This window comes from Pleurodeles waltl, chromosome 4_2, assembly GCF_031143425.1.
Source record: "Pleurodeles waltl isolate 20211129_DDA chromosome 4_2, aPleWal1.hap1.20221129, whole genome shotgun sequence".
Taxonomy (NCBI): Eukaryota; Metazoa; Chordata; class Amphibia; order Caudata; family Salamandridae; genus Pleurodeles; species Pleurodeles waltl.
The window spans coordinates 499,333,681-499,360,339 of NC_090443.1; the positions used below are offsets into that span (position 1 = coordinate 499,333,681).

The following is a 26,659-nucleotide window of genomic DNA, read 5'->3' on the forward strand; positions in this document are numbered from 1 at the left end:
TACCCCACTGGACCCTACAACAATCTACTCTGCAACACTATACACCACACTCTATAATCTCCACTCTATGATGCTCTACTCCATTAAACTTTACTCCACTCTATGCTCTACAAAACTCCTATGCCACTTTACTCCACTCTATCCCACTCCTCTACCCCCGTGACACTTTATGCCACTGCACTGTGCTATACACCACTGGATCCTACAACACTGACATTCCACTCTCCTTCACTACTCCCCTCAACAAAAAACTACTCAAATCAACACCCTCCTTGCCTCTCCACTCTACACCACTCCATGCCACTCCAATCTGACACTCTACTCATTCCAGTTCACACCACTCCATAACAATCCACACCATGGCACTCTTCTTTACTGTTAGCCACACTGAACAGCAGCCATGCTGGTGTAAAATATGTCTAAAACATACTGGCAAATACAATAGCTCTTGCAAAGGCAAGACCTATTGGCTTTGCCAATGCTTGTTACTGCTTTTTGGATGAATGCATGCTCTCTTCGTTGGTGCATGCCAGTACTTTGAGGCAAATGCCCATATTGCAATCTCTGGATGTACTTTCGCTGCTTGCAAAAGTCAAGCTAAAGATACAAAGTTAATTTTAGCAAATCAGTTTGAAATTTTTTGAAGTATTCACATTTCCAGTGTTAAATTTTGCTGTAAAATATCTATATCAAAATTAAAAAATGAACTGTTAAAACAAAAAGTTATAAATTGAAGAGTCAAAAATTAAGTGACACATATATTATAATTAATCAGTTAAAACTAATGTTCTAAATAGTCATGGACCCTCTAAGTAGGTATTGCATTTCCCAGGGGTATGCAGACCCCAGGTTAATAAATAAGGACCCCAAATTCAATAGATGAGACCTGAAGCTAATATTTTACCAAGTGCCTGGAATGAGGGTTCAGACAGATTTCCATAACCCTATTCCTCAATCCAGCCCTCTCATCTAACATCTAAATGGACCCACAACCACCATCAAAAAGGGTCCTTTAATACCACTGTGAACGAATACACGGCTGCAAAAGAGAACCACCACCAGTGAAGGAACATCCAAGTCTGGATACAGCAAGTGTGCCAGGGACTCTACTGAAGCGAAGAGACATAACTGCAGCAGCCTGTACAACATTTAAAGCAAATGGTAAGCACACCAACTCCTCACCCTCTCTATTGCTTCCTTCTCCTGTGGTGTGACTTGAATGTAGTTCATCTGGGAAGATTCCTCACCAATTGCCCCCAGTTCTCCTTCAACATCAGACACGTCAGCCAGCTCCCCTACTGGCTCGTTCAGCATCTGAATGAACTGCTCCTGGTGCTGGCTGATTTGCTGCAAAGAAAGAAAAAGACAAACTACAATGAGCAAGGGCAAACAGAAATGGTCTGCCTGGAAATAACTCGACCACTGGTTCAAAGCAGATCTCTCAGATAAAGGAATTTTCACCAACATGGGCCAAGATGTATGAATGAGACTGAACTATAGTAGCTTGATACAAGAACTTAAACCAGTGGGCCCACAGTAGCACTGTCAAACCAGCCCAATGAGAGACTGCATGCTTCGGGAACACACTTGACGGCCACCCAGTCAAAAGACCTTCCACATATTCTGGTCTCTCATTCACAAAAAACAAAATGAGGAGAGGAAGCAATACTTCCCCTATGTGGGATTGTTTCTTGAACCTAGGCCCGAATCGATCACATACAAGAGGGTGGCATGAAATGAAAATGTCACTTACCCAGTGTACATCTGTTCGTGGCATCAGTCGCTGCATGTTTTGCATAGCTCGCCATCTGGTGTTGGGTCGGAGTGTTACAAGTTGTTTTTCTTCGAAGAAGTCTTTCGAGTCACGGGACCGAGTGACTCCTCCTTTTGTCTCCATTGCGCATGGTCGTCGACTCCATCTTCGATTGTTTTTTTTCCGCCATCGGGTTCGGACGTGTTCCTGTCGCTCCGAGTTTCGGAACGGAAAAACAGCTAAATTTCTGAAGATTTTCGTCGGTATTGTTGCGTTCGGGATCGGCGTAGTTAGAATCAACACCGCATCGAAGATCTCCGGAGCCCTTCGGGGTAGTTTTCGATCCCCCGTCGGGGCCTGCTCGGCCCGACCGCGTGTAGAAGAACGCCGATGGAACGGACCCCGTTCCGTTTCTGTCCCAAATGCCACAAAAAATACCCCTATTCAGACCAACACTTGGTCTGTAACCTGTGCCTGTCACCTGAGCACAGTGAAGACACTTGCGAGGCCTGTCGTGCGTTCCGGTCCCGAAAAACACTCCGAGACCGTCGAGCCAGAAGACTTCAAATGGCGTCCACGCCGACAGCGCACCGAGAGTTCGAGGTACAGGAAGAGGAAGAAACCTTTTCGATACACGAATCGGACTCCGAGGAATTCGACGATCCACGAACCGTGAGTAAGACGTCGAAAACCACTCATAAAAAGATTGTCAAGGCCCAGGGGACGCCACTGCCACCAGGCCATGGCTCCACCCGTAAATTCGGTGACCGACCGTCGGCACCGAAAAAGGCCCAATCAGTGCCGTGACCGTCCGACTCCGGTCGAGACACCGGCACGCAGCCTTCTCGGGACCGAGAAAGTGCTGGAGACATACATCGACACCGAGATAGCGGTGTAGACACGGCTCGACGCCGAGACAGCGGCACCGATGAAGATCGACGCCGAGATGTTTCGACTCCGAAAAAGAAAAAAGTCACCTCTGAGCCGAAAAAAGATGCAGACAGGGTTTCGGTGCCAAAACAACCTGCAACCGACCCAGTTTCAGGCTCTTATACAGAAGAGCAATCAATGACCTCCCAAATGCGAAAGCATAGGTTTGAGGAAGACCTGCAATCCACCGATGTAGACCATACGCAGAAACTTATTTTTATACAGCAGGGGACAGGAAAGATAAGCACCCTTCCCCCTATTAGGAGAAAGAGAAGACTGGAATTTCAAACTGACCAAACACCACAAACAAAAATGGTGAAAAGGGTTACTCCGCCACCCTCTCCTCCACCTATAATTCACGTCTCACCAGCACAAACTCCATCACATTCCCCGGCTCACACCACCATGAGCCAAGGTGACCAGGATCAGGACGCATGGGACTTATACGACGCCCCTGTGTCAGATAACAGTCCAGAGGCATACCCTACAAAGCCATCACCACCAGAAGACAGTACTGCATATTCTCAGGTGGTGGCTAGAGCAGCACAATTCCACAATGTAAGCCTCCACTCAGAACAAGTCGAGGATGACTTTCTATTCAACACCCTCTCCGCCACCCACAGTTCCTACCAAAGCCTGCCTATGCTCCCTGGTATGCTTCGGCACGCAAAAGACATCTTTAAGGAGCCGGTCAAAAGTAGGGCAATCACACCAAGGGTGGAAAAAAAGTATAAAGCGCCTCCTACAGACCCTATTTTCATAACTTCACAGCTGCCGCCAGATTCTGTCGTTGTAGGAGCAGCTAGGAAGAGGGCCAACTCCCACACATCTGGGGATGCACCACCCCCAGATAAGGAAAGCCGCAAGTTCGATGCAGCTGGAAAGAGTCGCAGCACAAGCTGCAAACCAGTGGCGCATCGCTATCTCACAGGCACTTCTTGCGCGCTACGACAGAGCCCATTGGGATGAGATGCAACATCTCATTGAACATCTACCCAAAGACCTACAAAAGAGGGCAAAGCAAGTGGTTGAGGAAGGACAGAACATTTCAAACAACCAGATACGCTCCTCCATGGACGCAGCAGACACAGCTGCAAGAACAATAAATACATCTGTGACCATCAGAAGGCATGCATGGCTACGAACGTCTGGGTTTAAACCAGAGATTCAGCAGGCAGTTCTCAATATGCCATTCAACGAAAAAGAACTGTTCGGTCCAGAAGTGGACACGGCGATTGAGAAACTTAAAAAGGACACGGACACTGCTAAAGCCATGGGCGCACTCTACTCCCCGCAGAGCAGAGGAAATTACAGCACCTTCCGCAAAACACCCTTTAGAGGGGGGTTTCGAGGTCAGGCCACACAAGCCAGCACCTCACAGGCAACACCATCCAGTTACCAGGGACAGTACAGGGGAGGCTTTCGGGGCCAATATAGAGGAGGGCAATTCCCTAGGAATAGGGGAAAATTTCAAAGCCCCAAAACCCCTACAACTAAGCAGTGACTCACATGTCACTCACCCCCTCCACACAACACCAGTGGGGGGAAGAATAGGTCATTATTACAAAGCATGGGAGGAAATCACTACAGACACTTGGGTTCTAGCAATTATCCAAAATGGTTATTGCATAGAATTTCTACAATTCCCTCCAAACATACCACCAAGAGCACAAAATTTATCAAAACATCCTTCCGAGCTCCTGGAGATAGAAGTTCAAGCACTATTGCAAAAGAACGCAATCGAGTTAGTACCAAACACACAAATAAACACAGGAGTTTATTCACTGTACTTCTTAATACCAAAGAAGGACAAAACGCTAAGACCAATCCTAGACCTAAGAATACTAAACACATACATCAAATCAGACCACTTTCACATGGTCACACTACAAGAAGTGTTACCATTGCTGAAACTACACGACTACATGACAACATTAGACCTCAAAGACGCGTATTTCCATATACCAATACATCCATCGCACAGGAAATACCTAAGGTTTGTATTCAAAGGAATACACTACCAATTCAAGGTACTGCCTTTCGGTTTAACAACCGCACCAAGAGTCTTTACCAAATGTCTAGCAGTAGTCGCTGCACACATCAGAAGGCAGCAAATGCATGTATTCCCGTATCTAGACGACTGGCTAATCAAGACCCATTCGTTAATAACGTGCTCACACCACACAAATCAAATCATACAAACCCTCTACAAACTAGGGTTCACAGTCAACTTCGCAAAATCCAACATTCTGCCGCGCAAGGTACAACAATACCTAGGAGCCATAATAAACACAACAATAGGAGTAGCCACTCCAAGTCCACAAAGAATTCAAAATTTCAACAACATCATACAACGCATGTATCCAACACAAAAAATACAAGCAAAGATGATATTACAACTCCTAGGCATGATGTCTTCATGCATAGCCATTGTCCCAAACGCAAGACTGCACATGAGGCCCTTACAACAGTGTCTAGCATCACAGTGGTCACAAGCACAGGGTCACCTTACAGATCTGGTGTTAATAGACCGCCAAACTTACCTCTCGCTTCTATGGTGGAACAATATAAATTTAAACAAAGGGCGGCCTTTCCAAGACCCAGTGCCACAATACGTAATAACAACAGATGCTTCCATGACAGGGTGGGGAGCACACCTCGATCAACACAGCATACAAGGACAATGGAACGTACATCAAACAAAACTGCATATAAATCACCTAGAACTGCTAGCAGTTTTTCAAGCACTAAAGGCTTTTCAACCAATAATAGTAGTTCACAAATACATTCTCGTCAAAACAGACAACATGACAACAATGTATTATCTAAACAAACAGGGGGGGGACGCACTCAACGCAATTGAGCCTGCTGGCACAAAAGATATGGCGTTGGCCAATTCACAACCAAATTCGCCTAATAGCACAATTTATCCCAGGAATTCAGAATCAACTCGCAGACAATCTCTCTCGAGATCACCAACAGGTCCACGAATGGGAAATTCACCCCCAAATTCTGAACACTTACTTCACGCTCAGGGGAACACCTCAAATAGACTTGTTTGCGACAAAAGAGAACGCAAAATGCCAAAACTTCGCATCCAGATACCCACACAGGCAGTCCCACGGCAATGCCCTATGGATCAACTGGTCAGGGATATTTGCCTACGCTTTTCCTCCTCTCCCTCTCCTTCCTTATCTGGTAAACAAACTCAGTCAAAACAAACTCAAACTCATATTAATAGCACCAACTTGGGCAAGGCAACCCTGGTACACAACGCTGCTAGACCTATCAGTAGTACCCCACATCAAACTGCCCAACAGGCCGGATCTGTTAACACAACACAACCAAACGATCAGACACCCAGATCCAGCATCGCTGAATCTAGCAATCTGGCTCCTGAAATCCTAGAATTCGGACACTTACAACTTACCCAAGAATGTATGGAAGTCATAAAGCAAGCCAGAAGGCCATCCACCAGGCACTGCTATGCCAGTAAATGGAAGAGGTTTGTTTGCTACTGCCATATTAATCAAATCCAACCATTACACGCAACCCCAAAACATGTAGTGGGTTACTTGCTTCACTTACAAAAATCTAACCTAGCTTTCTCTTCCATTAAAATACACCTTGCAGCAATATCTGCATACCTGCAGCCTACCTATTCAACTTCCCTATATAGGATACCAGTCATTAAAGCATTCATGGAGGGCCTTAAAAGAATTATTCCACCAAGAACACCACCTGTTCCTTCATGGAACCTAAATGTTGTCTTAACTAGACTTATGGGTCCACCTTTTGAACCCATGCACTCCTGCGAAATACAGTTCCTAACATTGAAGGTTGCATTTCTCATCGCCATTACCTCTCTAAGAAGAGTAAGCGAGATTCAGGCGTTTACAATACAAGAACCTTTTATACAACTACACAAAAATAAGGTCGTCCTAAGGACTAATCCTAAATTTCTACCAAAAGTTATTTCACCGTTCCATCTAAATCAAACAGTGGAACTTCCAGTGTTCTTCCCACAGCCAGATTCCGTAGCTGAGAGGGCACTACATACTTTAGATGTCAAAAGAGCATTAATGTAATACATTGACAGAACAAAGAGCATCAGGAAAACTAAACAGCTATTTATTGCATTCCAAAAACCTCATGCAGGAAACCCAATATCAAAACAAGGTATAGCCAGATGGATAGTTAAATGCATCCAAATCTGCTACCGTAAAGCTAAACGACAACTGCCCATTACACCAAGGGCACACTCAACCAGAAAGAAAGGTGCTACCATGGCCTTTCTAGGAAACATCCCAATGCGAGAAATATGTAAGGCAGCCACATGGTCTACGCCTCACACATTCACCAAGCACTACTGTGTAGACGTGTTATCCGCACAACAAGCCACAGTAGGTCAAGCCGTATTAAGAACATTGTTTCAGACTACTCCCACTCTTACAGGCTGAGCCACCGCTTTGGGGAGATAACTGCTTACTAGTCTATGCAAAACATGCGTATCTACAGCGACAGATGCCATCGAACTGAAAATGTCACTTACCCAGTGTACATCTGTTCGTGGCATCAGTCGCTGTAGATTCGCATGTGCCCACCCGCCTCCCCGGGAGCCTGTAGCAGTTCGGAAGGTACCTTCAACTATTTGTATATATATTATTTTAACCTTAAATAGGTACATACTTAGTCACTCCATTGCATGGCCACTATTACTACAATACAAATCCTACCTCACCCTCTGCGGGGAAAAACAATTGAAGATGGAGTCGACGACCATGCGCAATGGAGACAAAAGGAGGAGTCACTCGGTCCCGTGACTCGAAAGACTTCTTCGAAGAAAAACAACTTGTAACACTCCGACCCAACACCAGATGGCGAGCTATGCAAAACATGCGTATCTACAGCGACAGATGCCATCGAACACTAGAATACAGGTAGAGAGGCCACCCAAAGCAAAAATTATAACAATTGTTTATATGAGCGTACAGAGCGCAGCAGGCCATTTTTGAATTTCATAAAGCACAAAACAAACTCATGAATGGGGGCCAATCAGCACACTGGTTCACTTGGGATTAACAAGGCAGGAGGAAGCTCAATAACTTCTCCCTCTTCCACCTCTTGCTCCCTCTCAGATACTTTGGTCTTTGACTCTCTCCTTAGTTTCTTAGTTTTACTTCATCTAGTGAAGGGATCGTTCACAACAGTGTAAGGTAAAATATAAGTGGCACCAGCAAAGCCAAAAAAGTTTGGCTTGCAGTTGAGGTTAAAAAAAAAAGAAAAAAAAAAAAAAAAAAAAAAAAAAAAAGGCTGCTGCACCTGAAAGTAAAACTAAAACACTTTTGCTTTCTGCATACAATACCCTATATGATTAAAATAAATTTAATGTAGAACAATTCATGTACTTTTGGAGATAAAATCTGGTCACTCGTTCATTGCTGTGAGAGGACTCCATATGAGATGGAACGATACACAAAACAGCCAATAGCATGAGCTGAGAAAGAAATACTCTTTTCGGAGGCGTCAAAGACCACTCTATATACATTATGAAGCATTATGAAGGTAAGAATAGGAGTGGGTGATAAATTCCGCTCCACTGGCAGAATTGGCAGAATTTTGACGACTCCGCTTTAAGCTTATAACGCAGACATCCAGCCAAATCCCACCAACCTCAGCGAGGAAGAGTTTTTTCCTTGCACGCAGCTCGCCAACGGTAAGTGAGAACTGCCATCCCCTAGCGCAATATTCAAGCTCTAGGGAGGGTACCCGGTGAGATTTTCCCCACCATGGGTGTTCACGACCGATTGCAGTGAGAAAAATCAACTCTAGCAGCAGCCCCTTCTGACGCAACATGTGGTGCCATTTGTACTGATTTTTCAGCACGGAACAAGCTCCTGGAGCTAAAATATGTGCGACATGACGATTTCCACCCATTCGCAGAACTCGGCAGTACCTCGGAGTTTTCAAGCAACTCCGTGGAATTCGCAAAATGAAGCTCTGCCCAGTCCGCCCACCCCTGGGCAGAAATATTCTTGTTTATATGGGCTGAAAGTTAATGCACTTTTCTGAACCACGGCTTACTCTTGCCCACTGTTCAAAGCTACTTTGATTTTAAAGACCCCATGGTGTGCGCACCTGGAGAAGCTGTGGATTCTCCTGTCCTAGCTGCTGAAGGAGGGCTGGCAGAAGGGCCGGATTCTGCTGCAACACTTGGCGCATGTTCTGGAACTGGGGCTGATCCCTCAAGAACTCCAAGGGGTTTTCACCTGCAACAAAACAAAGGAGTGGATATGGGGGATACTGTAAAACCTAAAACCTGAACAGCACATGTCAATGATCAAGGAGCAAGCAAGGCCAGAGGCAAGACAGAACAAAGCACGTAAAAAAAAGCACCGCCCGCATCAGATAAGAAATGTACACATGTATTAATTCACATAAAAAAGACTAAACATTAAGAACCCAAAAGAAGTCCAAGAGAAGTCCAAGAGATGACTGCATTGTGGTCTTTTTTCAAACAGACACTTGTGGAGCAGGGTCAGATCGCGTGGCTTTTTGTTTTTTTTTAATGACCAGGCTCTCCAACCTCAGCAGCCCTGAAGGCCATCATTTGGAGCTTCAGCACTACAATCACGTTCAGAAGATAACAGGGCGAGGTTCTTGGGTCACAGCATTGTTGCAGGTTCTCAGCAACACTGAGAGACCATCTTTTCAGTAGGTCTGGGTGAAATTTTAACTATGCCAGAGTGGTTCTGTGTTACTCTTGTGACTCGAAGTTATGGAACATTATACAACTCAGCTAATTAGTGTAATTTGGAATAAATATGCCCACCCTGTTCTGCTGGATCTAGTGCAATTTTCTTAGCGCAAAATGTATCCTTGGGCTCATTTTGGATGCAAGGTTGAATTTTGCACTAATAGAGCTAAACGCAAGGTTATGCTCCTCGCATAATTTTCCTGTGATTGTTCATAACTACACCACACTAAATTTTGCAAGTTATGCCCACTGCTAGTTTTGATCCTTAGGAAGGCTTGCAGCAGACCCGCAGGCACAGCTATCAGCAGTGCTGCACGCATGTATCTGAATGTAAAAGCAGTACTGCAAGATCAAGATTGCAGCTCACAGCTGAATTGTGGAATCAGGCTATGAAGCTACATGAGTGTGACAAACCCTACTCTGAGCTCACAGTAGAACTATAGAACGAACCCTGTGGCTTATGCAAAACATTCTCCTAGCTCACAGTAGTCATGCATCCAGACGTGGAGTTGCAGAAGTGATGAAGTGCAGCATGTGAGGTTATGTGATCTCATCGAAGACAATGCCTTTTGATTGCTTTTATGCTACAAGTGACTTAAACATGCTTTCACAATGAGCAATTGTAAGTGTTCAGTCCAAGTTTACCAGGAAGTGAAATGGAGACAAAAATAAAACAATCACATTTTCGAAGGCACCCACATGATTCCAAAAAAAACATTTCTAGCTTTGTGGAATCTTATGAAATGTACACTGAAATCAGTCAAGATACAGACACCTGGACTTACAAAGTTACACTGTCCTCTCACCCAATTTTAGAGTTCCACCCAAAGGACTTGAGGGGCATAAACATTCACTTCAGGTCAATGAGGCGCCAAAATGTTGCCTTTGCAATGCAGCAAAAATCTGTAGGCAAACAGCTTCACTGGTCACTCAGTAATCACCCTAGGGTAAAGATAGTGCCCCCCCCCCCCACCCCTCTTCCAGCACCCTGCTTATCAAGTACCTAACAGCATTTTAAAAATATCCACATGGTACAGAAAATCTCCTCCATCCTTCTACCCACTGTAGCCACAGCTCCTGGTCATGCCCTGCCCTAGTGTTCCCTGCAGTTGCACCTAGTTGACTTACCTTCAGACGCTGGTGGTACAGCCGGCTGAGACTCCTCTGGAAGGGCACTCTCCGGCTCTGGGCTGCCAGGAATACCCTTTAAAGTAAAACAAAGTACCAAAAATAAATAAAACTTCTACAGCAGAAACTGTTGGTTTTCCAAAATCTCTGCATTTAACCTACACTACAAAAATAAAAAAAATAGACAGGCCCGATATTGAACATACACATACATTCGCTAATTCATTTAATTTAATCAAGACAGTAGAACTTTTAAAAGTACAATTAACTGATTGTGGTGTCCTGAACAAAATGTGCAAATGATTGCCGTATATAGTATTATGTGTTCAAAAGTGTTTATTTCAGCTACCTGTGCGCACCCAGCAGTATTCCAGTGTTTGTTTCTTAAACAATCTCTCACAGACCACAGGGACTGGACTTAGCTGATTGGCTCCCTGAATCCCTGCTGCACCCGAGACCCGCCCCCCCACACCTGCTCTGGCCCCTTAAGATTGTGGAGGGAAGCCCAAGACAGCCACCTCCATTTTGTGAGCCTCTGTGCATCTCCCCTGTGTCCTGATACAGCCCAGTGTTCAAGGATTGTATAAAGACCTAGGTAAGGAGCCCTGAGATTTTTCTGGGTAAATAGTATTATTTGTTCAAAAGTGTTTATTTCAGCTACCTGTGTCTGTTTTACTGTGGACTCTCTGTGTTTCAGGCAGCCTGGCCTCTTTTAAAGTGGTGTTTTTTTTTAAATTCGTTTTTGCCTTTACTGTGTGAATTGCCTTTCTAGTTTGTGGCACCCCCCCCCCCCTTTTTTTCTTCTAAGGAAAAAGGCTACATACATCTTGCAGTGTGTGTTTTTAGGAGACTGTTTTAATCTGTTTCTGTGATTTAAATTGTGCTTAAAAACGGTCTGCCTCCCCCTGTATTTTTGCCTTTAAAAAAGCCCGATTTCAGAGTGCACGCCCAGTAGTATTCCAGTGTTTGTTTCTTAAACAATCTCTCCCTTACCTGGAAAGTAGACTCTGCTAGCTTGGAAGTGTGGATTCAGCCTGTCTGTATCCAAGGAGATTCTGAATAGAGCAGCAGTTGCCTTTCCCCCTGACCACAGGGACTGGACTTCAGTTAACTTGCTCCTTATATAAGTTTCTATTGGTTGTTGCATGTTGTTGTGATAGGTTGTTGGGAGATGGTCTTTCATTGGTTGCTGGCTCCAGGGCTGGGGTTATGATTGGTGGATAGGGCTGGGAATCTGATTGGCTGTTGGTTCTAGGGCTGTGACTGGTGGATAGGGCTGGGATTCTGATTGGTTGCTGGTTTTAGTGCTGGGGCTGTGATTGGTGGTCAGGAATGTGGCTATGATTGGTGATTAGGGCTGGGTCTCCCATTAGTTGTTTGAATCAGGGCTTGAAATTGGATTGGCTATGGTTAGGACCAGGTTCCAATTGGCCAGTAGGGCTATTAAAGGCTAGGACTCAGGGCGTCTCAGCCCGGGCGTCTAGGCAAAGGGCGGAGAGGACAAGGGCAGCTGCCTGTTTGGGCAGAGAGGACAAGGGCAGCTGCCTGTTTGGGCAGAGAGGACAAGGGCAGCTGCCTGTTTGGGCAGAGAGGACAAGGGCAGCTGCCTGTTTGGGACAGTTAGGGACTAGGGCCAAAAATGCTCAGTGGACCAAGAATGGTTCCAGCCCCTACACATCCCTCAACATGCAAACACATTCTACAAAGGCATCCAACTCATGCATCACAAACTGACCACAGACAGATTGCATTGCCCCATCACCCAACACAATACCCTTTACACAACACATATCCCCCACTACTACAGTCAAACACCTGCCTTCTCACAGCAAACACTACTCTGTCCACTCCCACTAACACAACCTGCCTTCACCCACACAACACAAAACTCCAGTGTACATTTCTCTCAGTCTCAGCCTTCCAGATACACACTCTCTGCTCATACTAACCAACAACACTATCCGCTGTTTGCTCCACACAGACCACCACCTGTCATCATAACAATGCCCAAACCCTGCCTTCAAACACACCATCAACAAAGATTCTTCCCCTCTCTTCACCAATTACACACAACCATACAATCCCCACATTTCACTCCACCACATATTACCTCTTCTAGTCACCGCAACTAACACATCAACACCCCATCTAAAACTCAAATTCCACTGACCAGCACTAGCTCACATACAAATCCCTCACCAAAAACAACGACACCAATATCCTCTCTCACTACTCCACAAAAACAATACCGACCACAAACATCAGCACATCGAAGCAACACAAACTTATATTACACTTATCATACCCACTCCCACCCTCAGGACTACACAAAGAATACAAATTCCATACTATCTCCACCCCTACTTTCTCACTCTTCACAAACACCTACCACAAGCATCCCAACCCAGCAACTTTCATTCACTCGCCTCTCCTCCATTGCACAATTTAGAGCCTTATATCATGATCCACATGCTCCTCCACCACCCGTAACCCATACTCCATCCACACTAAACAAACGCAAACAAAATAAAAAACATGACACTCATAGCAACTTCGCATCCCCTTGTGAATTACATAATAAAACTACCCTACAAAAAACAGTACACTCCTCATGGCTCTCAGCCACCAAGTCCACCACCCACACACACACACACACACACACACACACACACACACACACACACACACACACACACACACAGACCCAACAAAATGCCTCCTTAACCTGCTGGAAGAGGCACACTATATTGAAAAGCAAGACTTTTGTGAGCCTCAAACAGTTATCACAACTAGCAACACTCCTGCTTCAAGCTCACATTATACTACTTACCCTTCTCCTAAACAAAACAATACTACCACTAACACACCTTTTCTAAACTGCCAGCTCATAAATGCTCGATCACTCTCAAAAAACAAGCACCACATCTACGACCTGTTCACAGACCCACAACCTGACTTACTATTCATAACTGAATCCTGGTTGGGAGATGACATGGCCCCAGTGTTGCACAAAGCCGTTCCTCCAGGCTATCAAACCATGACACAAAACCGTATAGGCAAGAGTGGAGGTGGACTAGCTATTATATTCAAACAGGCATTGAACCTCAGTAAAACAGACAAGATCTCCATACAAGTTTGTGAAGCCCTCCTTACCATATGCCACCCTACTCCAACTTCCTCCTGTAACTTTCTCTTCCTTTACAGACCTCCACCTAACAACTCCACATTCCCTGATGCTTTTCTAGACACAGTCTCAAACCTTATTACACTATACTCCAACCTATGCATTCTTGGGGATCTAAACATTTGGTTTGACAAACCCAATATGCCCCATCCAAAAGCTATCACCACTGGCCTAGTCGCACTCAACCTACATCAGATTGTACACAATCCCACACACATCGCTGGTCACATCCTAGATGTCATTTTTGCTAAGCCTGAACTTGTTACTATTCATTGCATCACGCCAATCACTTGGTCAGACCACCATTTGATAACTTTCCGACATACAACTTCACAAATCAACACACCCCACAACTACTTACATACACCTATCGACCATGGAGCAAACTCAATTTGGATGACTTAGAAACACACCTAACAGCCAACAAAGATCTTGATACAATTAATTCTGTAACAAAACTTTATGAGTGGCTACAGGAAGCTTTTGATATCCTAATACCACTCAGAAAATCTAAACACAACAAAAGAAAAACAACACCTTGGAGAAACACAGAACTTAAAAAGATAAAACAACAAATCAGAAAGTTGCAGTGGACCTGGCTCAAAACAAACAACAGTCAAGACAAACAGCAGCTACACAAACTTAACAGGATATACAAATCATCAATCAAAAAAGCTAAAAAAAGGTACTACTCAGACAGAATTCAAAATGCTCAATCTACAACCAAGGAATTTGATAAAATTCTCAATGAATTTCGAAAACCTACATGCATGGCAGGAAGTCATCCCACTACTCAAGATTTCACAAACAAATTGGCAACTCACTACACAACCAAGGCAGACACATTGGACTCCTATTTAAAACAGAAGAAAAACATCAGCACCAACCCCTTTCCTAAAATACCCTCTAAGAATAAATCAACCCAACCTCTACAGTCCTTCAAACAAATATCCCAGGATGAATTTATGGATTTGGTCAAAGCAAGCAGACCTTCTGGTTGCCCTTTGTTGCCCTTCTGACCCTTGCCCACCACAAATCTTCAAGAACATTCTTCTATCTACTTTTGCTGCCACACCTGTAAGAAGAATCATCAACAACTGTTTAACTTCAGAAACATTTCCTGTAGACCTGAAAAAGGCATACATACGACCTTTATTACAGAAAACAAACCTAGACCTGCAAGACCCCAACAACTACAGACCAATCACAAATGGACCTTTCCTGGGCAAGTTGATAGAAAGAGCAGCATTCGCCCAGATGTCACAATTCATTGAAGACAATTCTATATTTTCAGACTTCCAAACTGGATTCCGCCCAGGAAGAAGCACTGAATCAGCACTCATAGCAATCTGGGATGATCTTAAAAACACAGTCGACCGAAATGGAGTTGCTGCACTACTTCTCTTGGACCTCTCAGCTGCCTTTGATACGGTTGACCATGACACCCTCATTCAAAGACTCCACGAAGCCGGCATACAAGGGATTGCTCTCGACTGGATTACTTCCTATCTCCAAAAAAGATCTAATATCATCCACTCGCCCCCCTTCTCGTTCGAACCCTACCTCACAAAAGCAGGAGTCCCCCAAGGGTCAATCATCTCACCTTTGCTTTTCAACATCTACATGATATCTTTACCAGAACTGATCAATGATTTCCATCTCACATGCTACAACTATGCAGATGACACACAAATACTACTTAAATTAGAATGCCCCAAAAACATTGAAAACTCACAAATCTTCAGTTGCATCAGAGTCGTTGATCAGTGGATGACCTGGAGCCATCTCAAATTAAATACCTCCAAAACAGAAATACTCATATGTGGTGACTGGAAAATTTATGACCCTCTGTGCGTCTGGTCTGACGATCTCGGACCACCTCCTCAATTATCCAAGGAAGTTAAAAACCTAGGAATCACCATGGATTCTAAGTTAACTATGAATGCCCAAGTGGATAAAGTAGCACGAACAAGCTTCATCACCTTGAAGACTTTACGACACATCTTCCCCCACCTCGGATTTCCATACAAGATGCAAGCTACTATCTCACTTGTACCATCCAAACTGGATTATGCCAATGGCCTCTACCATGGATCATCTCTATCTGTTTTGAAAAACCTACAATGTATCCAGAATTCCGCAGCCAGGCTACTATTACATGTAAAGCCGCAAGCCCACATCTCGCCTGCCTTGAGAGCACTACAGTGGTTACCCGTTGCCAGAAGATGCACTTTCAAGCTGCTTTGTGTCACCCACAAAGCTATACATGGAACAGGACCGCTTTTTATCAGAAACAAAATAACCAAATACATCCAACAAAGAAACCTCCGCTCAAGATTGGCACCTCGCCGTAGAAGACCACCATACAAGAAAAAGACTACAGGCGGTAGGTACATCCTTCTCCGTTCAAGCAGCCAAACTATGGAATTCATTAACCCCAACTATAAGAGCCACAGATAACTTTCTTGTTTTCAGAAAACTACTCAAAATTTGTCTCTTTCCTTCATAACCACCATATTCAAACAACTATGAACTGCATATGACTGTTGATAAATATTTTTTCAGATTATGTGTTTATTTCTAGTTATGTATAGTTTCTTTAGAAAATATGTATCGCTACTATGTCATAACAATAAAATACACACACACTCCTTAAACCTGTTTGACTAAGTATATTTTACCCATGGTTCTAATTATGTATTGTATGATTGTGTGTGTGTGTGTGTGTGTGTGTGTGTGTGTGTGTGTGTGTGTGTGTGTGTGTGTGTGTGTGTGTGTAAATGTCACTTACCCAGTGTACATCTGTTCGTGGCATTAGTCGCTGCAGATTCACATGCTGTGCACATCCCGCCATCTGGTGTTGGGCTCGGAGTGTTACAAGTTGTTTTTCTTCGAAAGAAGTCTTTTCGAGTCACGAGATCGAGGGACTCCTCCCATTTCGGCTCCATTGCGCATGGGCGTCGACTCCATCTTAGATTGTTTTCCCCCGCAGAGGGTGAGGTAGGAGTTGTATATGCTAGTAATAGTGCCCATGCAATGGAGTGAATACGTATGTACATAATGTAGTTTAAAGTAATATTGAAAATGTCACTTACCCAGTGTACATCTGTTCGTGGCATCAGTCGCAGTAGATTCGCATGTTTTGCAATAACTCGCCATCTGGTGTTGGGCCGGAGTGTTACAAGTTGTTTTTCTTCGAAGAAGTCTTTCGAGTCACGGGACCGAGTGACTCCTCCTTTTGTCTCCATTGCGCATGGGCGTCGACTCCATCATCGATTGTTTTTCCCCGCAGAGGGTGAGGTAGGAGTTGAATTGTAGTAATAGTGCCCATGCAATGGAGTGACTAAGTATGCACCTATTTAAGGCTGAGATGATACATATACAAATAGTTGAAGGTAACTTCCAAACTGCTACAGGCTCCCGGGGAGGCGGGTGGGCACATGCGAATCTACTGCGACTGATGCCACGAACAGATGTACACTGGGTAAGTGACATTTTCAGTTCGATGGCATCTGTCGCTGTAGATACGCATGTTTTGCATAGACTAGTAAGCAGTTATCTCCCCAAAAGCGGTGGATCAGCCTGTAGGAGTGGAAGTAGTCTGAAATAATGTTCTTAATACGGCTTGACCTACTGTGGCTTGTTGTGCGGATAACACGTCTACACAGTAGTGCTTGGTGAATGTGTGAGGCGTAGACCATGTGGCTGCCTTACATATTTCTTGCATTGGGATGTTTCCTAGAAAGGCCATGGTAGCACCTTTCTTTCTGGTTGAGTGTGCCCTTGGAGTAATGGGCAGCTGTCGTTTAGCTTTAAGGTAGCAGATTTGGATGCATTTAACTATCCATCTGGCTATACCTTGTTTTGATATTGGGTTTCCTGCATGAGGTTTTTGAAATGCAATAAATAGTTGTTTAGTCTTTCTGATGTTCTTTGTTCTGTCAATGTAATACATCAATGCTCTTTTGACATCTAATGTATGTAGTGCCCTTTCAGCTACGGTATCTGGCTGTGGAAAGAACACTGGAAGTTCCACTGTTTGATTTAGATGGAACGGTGAAATAACCTTTGGCAAAAATTTAGGATTGGTCCTTAGGACGACCTTATTCTTGTGTAGTTGTATAAAAGGTTCCTGTATTGTAAACGCCTGAATCTCGCTTACTCTTCTTAGGGAAGTAATGGCGATGAGAAATGCCACCTTCCAGGTTAGGAACTGTATTTCGCAGGAGTGCATGGGTTCAAAAGGTGGACCCATAAGTCTAGTTAGGACAACATTTAGGTTCCATGAAGGAACAGGTGGTGTTCTTGGTGGTATAATTCTCCTAAGGCCCTCCATGAATGCTTTAATGACTGGTATCTTATATAGGGAAGTTGAATAGGTAGTCTGCAGGTATGCAGATATTGCTGCAAGGTGTATTTTAATGGAAGAGAAAGCCAGGTTAGATTTTTGTAAGTGAAGCAAGTAACCCACTACATGTTCTGGAGTTGTGTGTAATGGTTGTATTTGATTAATATGGCAGTAGCAAACAAACCTCTTCCATTTACTTGCATAGCAGTGCCTGGTGGATGGCCTTCTGGCTTGTTTTATGACTTCCATACATTCTTGGGTAAGTTGTAAGTGCCCGAATTCTAGGATTTCAGGAGCCAGATTGCTAGATTCAGCGATGCTGGATCTGGGTGTCTGATCTTTTGGTTGTGTTGTGTCAACAGATCTGGCCTGTTGGGCAATTTGATGCAGGGTACTACTGATAGGTCTAGCAGCGTTGTGTACCAGGGTTGCCTTGCCCAAGTTGGTGCTATTAACATGAGTTTGAGTTTGTTTTGACTGAGTTTGTTTACCAGGTAAGGAAGGAGAGGGAGAGGATGAAAAGCGTAAGGAAATATCCCTGACCAGTTCATCCATAGGGCATTGCCTTGGGACTGTTTGTGTGGGTATCTGGATGCGAAGTTTTTGCATTTTGCGTTCTCCTTTGTCGCAAACAAATCTGAGGTGTTCCCCAGAGTTTGAAATAAGTGTTCAGAATTTGGGGGTGAATTTCCCATTCGTGGACCTGTTGGTGATCGAGAGAGATTGTCTGCGAGTTGATTTTGGATCCCTGGTATAAATTGTGCTATTAGGCGAATTTGGTTGTGAATTGCCCAACGCCAAATCTTTTGTGCTAGCAGGCTTAACTGCGTGGAGTGCGTCCCCCCTTGCTTGTTTAGATAATACATTGTTGTCATGTTGTCTGTTTTGACGAGAATGTATTTGTGAACTATTATTGGTTGGAAAGCTTTTAGTGCTTGAAAAACTGCTAGAAGTTCTAGGTGATTTATATGCAGTTTTGTTTGATGTACGTTCCATTGTCCTTGTATGCTGTGTTGATCGAGGTGTGCTCCCCACCCTGTCATGGAAGCATCTGTTATTACGTATTGTGGCACTGGGACTTGGAAAGGCCGCCCTTTGTTTAAATTTATGTTGTTCCACCACAGAAGCGAGAGGTAAGTTTGGCGGTCTATTAACACCAGATCTAGAAGGTGACCCTGTGCTTGTGACCATTGTGATGCTAGGCACTGTTGTAAGGGCCTCATGTGCAGTCTTGCGTTTGGGACAATGGCTATGCATGAAGACATCATGCCTAGGAGTTGTAGTACCATCTTTGCTTGTATCCTTTGTGTTGGATACATGCGTTGTATGATGGTGTTGAAATTTTGAATTCTTTGTGGACTTGGAGTGGCTACTCCTTTTGATGTGTCTATTATGGCTCCTAGGTATTGTTGTACCTTGCGCGGCAGAATTTTGGATTTTGTGAAGTTGACGGTGAACCCTAGTTTGAAGAGGGTTTGTATGATATGATGTGTGATTTGAGCACTCTATTAACGAATGGGCCTTGATTAGCCAGTCGTCTAGATATGGGAACACATGTATTTGCTGCCTTCTTATGTGTGCAGCGACTACCGCTAGACATTTGGTAAAGACTCTTGGTGCGGTTGTTAATCCGAAAGGCAGTACCTTGAATTGGTAATGTATTCCCTTGAATACAAACCTTAGGTATTTCCTGTGCGATGGGTGTATTGGTATATGGAAATAAGCATCCTTGAGGTCTAAAGTTGCCATGTAGTCGTGTAGTTTTAGCAATGGCAATACTTCTTGTAGTGTGACCATGTGAAAGTGGTCTGATTTGATGAAAGTGTTCACTACTCTGAGGTCTAGGATTGGTCTCAGCGTTTTGTCCTTCTTTGGTATCAGAAAGTACAGTGAGTAAACTCCTGTGTTTATTTGTGTGTTTGGCACTAATTCGATTGCATTCTTTTGCAATAGTGCCTGCACTTCTATCTCCAGGAGATTGGAATGATGTTTTGTCAAATCTTGTGCTTTTGGTGGTATGTTTGGAGGGAATTGTAGAAATTAGAACCCAAGTGTCTGTAGTGATTTCCTCCCATGCTTTGTAATAATGACTTATTCTTCCCACCACTGGTGTTGTGTGGAGGGGGTGAGTGACATGTGAGTCACTGTTTAGTAGTAGGGGTTTTGGGGCTCTGAAATCTTCCTCTATTCCTAGGGAATTGCCCTCCTCTATATTGTCCCCGAAAACCTCCTCTATACTGTCCCTGGTAACTGGACTGTGTTGCTTGTGAGGTGCTGGCTTGTGTGCTCTGACCCCGAAACCCCCCTCTAAAAGGGTGTTTTACGGAATGTGCTGTAATTCCCTCTGCTCTGCGTGGAGTAGAGTGCGCCCATGGCTTTGGCAGTGTCCGTATCTTTTTTGAGTTTCTCAATCGCTGTGTCCACTTCTGGACCAAACAGTTCTTTTTCGTTAAAAGGCATATTGAGAACTGCTTGTTGAATCTCTGGTTTAAATCCAGACGTTCGGTGCCATGCATGCCTTCTGATAGTTACAGATGTATTAATTGTCCGTGCAGCTGTATCTGCAGCGTCCATGGAGGAGCGGATCTGGTTGTTGGAAATGGTCTGTCCCTCCTCAACCACTTGTTTTGCCCTATTTTGTAAGTCCTTGGGCAGATGTTCAATGAGATGTTGCATCTCGTCCCAATGGGCTCTGTCATAGCGCGCAGGTAGTGCCTGGGAGTTCGCGATGCGCCACTGGTTTGCAGCTTGTGCTGCGACTCTCTTACCAGCTGCATCGAACTTGCGGCTTTCTTTATCTGGGGGTGGTGCATCTCCAGATGTGTGGGAGTTGGCCCTTTTCCTAGCTGCTCCTACAACGACAGAGTCTGGTGGCAGCTGTGTAGTGATGAAAACCGGGTCTGTAGGAGGCGCCTTATACTTTTTTTCCACCCTTGGTGTGATTGCCCTACTTTTGACCGGCTCCTTAAAGATTTCTTTTGCGTGCCGGAGCATACCAGGGAGCATAGGCAGGCTTTGGTATGAGCTGTGGGTGGAGGAGTGTGTGTTGAATAAAAAATCATCCTCGACCTGTTCTGAGTGGAGGCTTACGTTGTGAAATTGTGCTGCTCTAGCCACCACTTGAGAATACGCGGTGCTGTTCTCTGGTGGAGATGGCTTCGTAGGGTATGCCTCCGGACTGTTATCTGACACTGGGGCGTCGTATAGGTCCCATGCGTCTTGATCTTGGTCACCCTGGCTTATGGTGGTGTGAGCTGGGGAGTGTGATGGAGTTTGTGCTGGTGAGACGTTAATCACGGGCGGAGGTGAGGGTGGTGGGGTAACTCTTTTCACCACTTTTGGTTGTGGTGTCTGTTCAGTTTGGAACTCCAACCTTCTCTTTCTTCTAATAGGGGGAAGGGTGCTTATTTTTCCTGTCCCCTGCTGTATGAAAATACGCTTTTGCGTATGGTCCACATCAGTTGATTGTAGCTCTTCCTCAAACCTATGCTTTTGCATTTGGGAGGTTAGCGAGTGCTCTTCTGTATAAGAGCCTGAAGATGGGTCGGTTGCAGTTTGTTTCGGGCCCGAAACCCTGTCTGCGTCCTTTTTCGGCTCCGAGGTGACTTTTTTCATTTTCGGGGCCGAAACCTGTCGGCGCCGATCTTCTTCGGGGCCGCTGTCTCGGCGTCGAGCCGTGTCTACACCGGCATCTCGGTGTCGATGCTTGTCTCCAGCACTTTCTCGGTCCTGAGAAGGCTGCGTGCCGGTGTCTCGACCGGAGTCGGACGATCTCGGCACTGTTTGGGCCTTTTTCGGTGCCGACGGTCGGTCACCGAATTTATGGGTGGAGCCATGGCCTGGTGGCAGTGGCGTCCCCTGGGCCTTGTAAATCTTCCTCTGAGTGGTTTTCGACGTCTTACTCACGGTTTGTGTATCGTCGAATCCTTCGGAGTCTGAGTCTTGGATCGAGAAGGTACCTTCCTCTTCTTGTTCCTCGAACTCTCGGTGGGCTGTCGGCGCGGACGCCATCTGAAGTCTTCTGGCTCGACGGTCTCGGAGTGTTTTTCGGGACCGGAACGCACGACAGGCCTCGCAGGTGTCTTCACTGTGCTCAGGTGACAGGCACAGGTTACAGACCAAGTGTTGGTCTGTATAGGGGTATTTATTGTGGCATTTGGGGCAGAAACGGAACGGGGTCCGTTCCATCGGCGTTCTTCAGCACGCGGTCGGGCCGACCAGGCCCCGACGGGGGAATCGAAAAAACTACCCCCGAAGGGCACCGGAGCTCTTCGATCCTTCGACGCGGTGTTGAATCTAACTACGCCGATCCCGAACGCAACAATACCGACGAAAATCTTCCGAAATTAGCTATCTTTCCGTTCCGAAACTCGGAGCGACAGGAACACGTCCGAACCCGATGGCGGGAAAAAAACAATCGAAGATGGAGTCGACGCCCATGCGCAATGGAGACAAAAGGAGGAGTCACTCGGTCCCGTGACTCGAAAGACTTCTTCGAAGAAAAACAACTTGTAACACTCCGGCCCAACACCAGATGGCGAGCTATTGCAAAACATGCGTATCTACAGCGACAGATGCCATCGAACATATATTTACAAATATACAGATGTTCAAGATCAACTTCTAAACGGCTACAGGCTCCCGGGGAGGCGGGTGGGCGTATGTGAATCTGCAGCGACTAATGCCAAGAACAGATGTACACTGGGTAAGTGACATTTTCCGTTCGGTGGCATGTGTAGCTGCAGATACACATGCTGTGCATAGACTAGTAAGCAGTTATCTCCCCAAAAGCAGTGGTTCAGCCTGTAGGAGTTGAAGTTGTCTGAAACAATGTTCGTAGTACTGCTTGGCCTACTGTGGCTTGCTGTGTTGTTAGCACATCTACACAGTAGTGTTTGGTAAATGTATGAGGCGTAGACCATGTAGCTGCCTTACATATTTCTGTCATTGGAATATTTCCTAGAAAGGCCATGGTAGCACCTTTCTTTCTAGTTGAGTGTGCCTTTGGTGTAATAGGCAGTTCTCTTTTGCTTTAAGATAACAGGTTTGAATGCACTTAACTATCCATCTAGCAATGCCTTGCTTAGAAATTGGATTTCCTGTATGAGGTTTTTGGAAAGCAATAAATAATTGTTTTGTTTTGCGAATTAGTTTTGTTCTGTCAATGTAGTACATTAACGCTCTTTTGATGTCTAATGTATGTAGTGCTCTTTTAGCTACGGAGTCTGGCTGTGGGAAGAACACTGATAATTCTACTGTTTGATTTAAGTTGGAACGGTGATATGACTTTTGGTAAAAATGTAGGATTTGTTCGTAGAACTACTTTATGCTTGTGTATCTGAATAAATGGTTCTTGAATAAATGGTTTTTGAATGGTAAATGCTTGAATCTCACTTACTCTTCTTAAAGATGTGATGGCAATTAAAAAAGCAACTTTCCATGTTAAGTATTGCATTTCACAAGAGTGCATGGGCTCAAAAGGTGGACCCATGAGTCGTGTTAAGACAATGTTGAGGTTCCATGAAGGAACTGGTGGTGTTCTTGGTGGAATAATTCTCTTTAGACCTTCCATAAATGCTTTTATGACTGGTATTCTAAATAGAGAAGTTGAGTGCGTAATTTGGAGGTAAGCTGAAATTGCTGTAAGATGTATTTTAATGGAAGAAAAAGCTAGCTTTGATTTTTGCAAATGTAGTAATTATCCTACGATGTCTTTGGCAGATGCGTGTAAGGGTTGAATTTGATTATTATGGCAGTAATAAACAAATCTTTTCCACTTATTTGCATAGCAATGTCTAGTGGTAGGTTTCCTAGCTTGTTTTATGACCTCCATACATTCCTGTGTAAGGTCTAAATGTCCGAACTCTAGGACTTCAGGAGCCAGATTGCTAGATTCAGCGATGCTGGATTTGGGTGTCTGATCTGTTGTTTGTGTTGCATTAACAGATCTGGTATGTTTGGTAGTTTGACATGAGGCTCTACTGAGAGGTCTAGTAGTGTTGTGTACCAAGGTTGCCTTGCCCATGTTGGTGCTATTAGTATGAGTTTGAGTTTGTTTTGACTCAGCTTGTTTACTAGATATGGAAGGAGTGGGAGAGGGGGAAAAGCGTAAGCAAATATCCCTGACCAACTCAGCCATAACGCATTGCCCTGAGACTGATCTTGTGGGTACCTGGATGCAAAGTTTTGGCATTTTGCGTTTTCCTTTGTTGCAAATAGATCTATTTGTGGTGTTCCCCAACTCTGGAAGTAAGTATTCAGTATTTGGGGGTGAATCTCCCATTCGTGGACCTGTTGGTGATCCTGAGAAAGATTGTCTGCTAGCTGGTTCTGAATTCCTGGAATAAATTGTGCTATTAGGCGAATGTGGTTGTGAATCGCCCAATGCCATATTTTCTGTGCCAGGAGACACAACTGTGTTGAGTGTGAGCCTCCCTGTTTGTTTAGGTAATACATCGTTGTCATGTTGTCTGTTTTGACAAGAATGTGTTTGTAGCTTATTATGGGTTGAAATGCTTTCAGCGCTAGAAATACTGCCAATAGTTCTAAGTGATTTATGTGAAACCGTTTTTGGTGAACACTTTTCTAGCGTGTTGGTTTTGATTAACCAATCGTCTAGGTACGGGAACACATGTATTTGCTGCCTTCTGATATGTGCAGCTACGACTGCTAGGCACTTTGTAAAAACTCTTGGCGCAGTTGTTATTCCGAATGGCAACACCTTGAATTGGTAATGTATCCCTTGGAATACAAACCTTAAGTACTTTCTGTGTGAAGGATGTATCGGTATATGGAAATATGCATCCTTTAGGTCTAGTGTTGTCATGTAGTCTTGTTGTTTGAGTAGTGGGATTACGTCTTGTAATGTCACCATGTGAAAGTGATCTGATTTGATGTAGGTATTTAATGTTCGGAGATCTAATATAGGTCTCAGAGTCTTGTCTTTTTTGGGTATGAGAAAGTACAGAGAGTAAACTCCTGTTCCTTTCTGGTGTTCTGGTACTAATTCTATTGCTTCCGCTGGTATTGGCTTTGATAAGTGGGCCATGCTTGTGAGGTTGTGGCCTCTGTAGGTTGACCTCGAAACCCTCCCCTAAATGGTGTCTTGCGAAATGTGCTTCTGCTTTGTGGGGAGTAGAGTGAGCCCATGGCTTTTGCGGTATCAGTATCTTTTTTGAGTTTTTCAATAGCAGTGTCGACTTCCGGCCCAAATCACTGCTGTTCATTAAAGGGCATATTCAGCACGGCTTGTTGAATTTCCGGCTTGAATCCTGACGTACGCAACCATGCGTGTCTCCTTATTGTTATTGCAGTATTTACTGTCCTTGCAGCTGTATCTGCTGCGTCCATTGATGACAGTATCTGATTATTGGAGATACTTTGTCCTTCTTCTACCACTTGTTGTGCCCTTTTCTGGAACTCTTTGGGTAAGTGTTCTATGAAATGCTGCATTTCGTCCCAATGAGCTCTATCGTATCTTGCCAACAGTGCTTGTGAATTGGCAATACGCCATTGGTTTGCTGCTTGTGCTGCAACTCTTTTACCCGCAGCATCGAATTTGTGACTCTCCTTGTCTGGAGGTGGTGTGTAAGGAAATGCCTCCTTGGCATGGTTACCCCCTGACTTTTTGCCTTTGCTGATGCTATGTTTTGAATTGAAAGTGTGCTGAGGCCTGCTAACCAGGCCCCAGCACCAGTGTTCTTTCCCTAACCTGTACTTTTGTATCCACAATTGGCACACCCTGGCATCCAGATAAGTCCCTTGTAAATGGTACCCCTGGTACCAAGGGCCTTGATGCCAAGGAAGGTCTCTAAGGGCTGCAGCATGTCTTATGCCACCCTGGAGACCCCTCACTCAGCACAGACACACTGCTTGCCAGCTTGTGTGTGCTGGTGAGAACAAAACGAGTAAGTCGACATGGCACTCCCCTCAGGGTGCCATGCCAGCCTCTCACTGCCTATGCCAGTATAGATAAGTCACCCCTTTAGCAGGCCTTACAGCCCTAAGGCAGGGTGCACTATACCATAGGTGAGGGCACCAGTGCATGAGCACTGTGCCCCTACAGTGTCTAAGCAAAACCTTAGACATTGTAAGTGCAGGGTAGCCATAAGAGTATATGGTCTGGGAGTCTGTCAAACACGGACTCCACAGCACCATAATGGCTACACTGAAAACTGGGAAGTTTGGTATCAAACTTCTCAGCACAATAAATGCACACTGTTGCCAGTGTACATTTTATTGTAAAATACACCACAGAGGGCACCTTAGAGGTGCCCCCTGAAACCTTAACCGACTATCTGTGTAGGCTGACTGGTTCCAGCAGCCTGCCACAACCGAGACATGTTGCTGGCCCCATGGGGAGAGTGCCTTTGTCACTCTGAGGCCAGTAACAAAGCCTGCACTGGGTGGAGATGCTAACACCTCCCCCAGGCAGGAGCTGTAACACCTGGCGGTGAGCCTCAAAGGCTCACCCCCTTTGTTCCAGCACCACAGGGCACTCCAGCTAGTGGAGTTGCCCGCCCCCTCTGGCCACGGCCCCACTTTTGGCGGCAAGGCCGG

At 44.9% G+C, this 26,659-nt stretch overlaps 1 protein-coding gene across 2 annotated transcripts in view; it reads right to left on the bottom strand.

The window, feature by feature from the left end:
• RAD23A (RAD23 homolog A, nucleotide excision repair protein) overlaps positions 1-26,659 on the bottom strand; it is a 142,874-nt gene that overhangs the window by 35,802 nt on the left and 80,413 nt on the right. For both annotated transcript variants that reach the window (XM_069231964.1, XM_069231965.1), the window contains exons 6-8: positions 10,569-10,644; positions 8,822-8,952; positions 1,183-1,347 (exon numbers count right to left, since the gene is read on the bottom strand). In XM_069231964.1, coding sequence (XP_069088065.1) covers positions 1,183-1,347; positions 8,822-8,952; positions 10,569-10,644 — 372 coding nt within the window. The remainder of the gene's footprint in view (positions 1-1,182; positions 1,348-8,821; positions 8,953-10,568; positions 10,645-26,659) is intronic.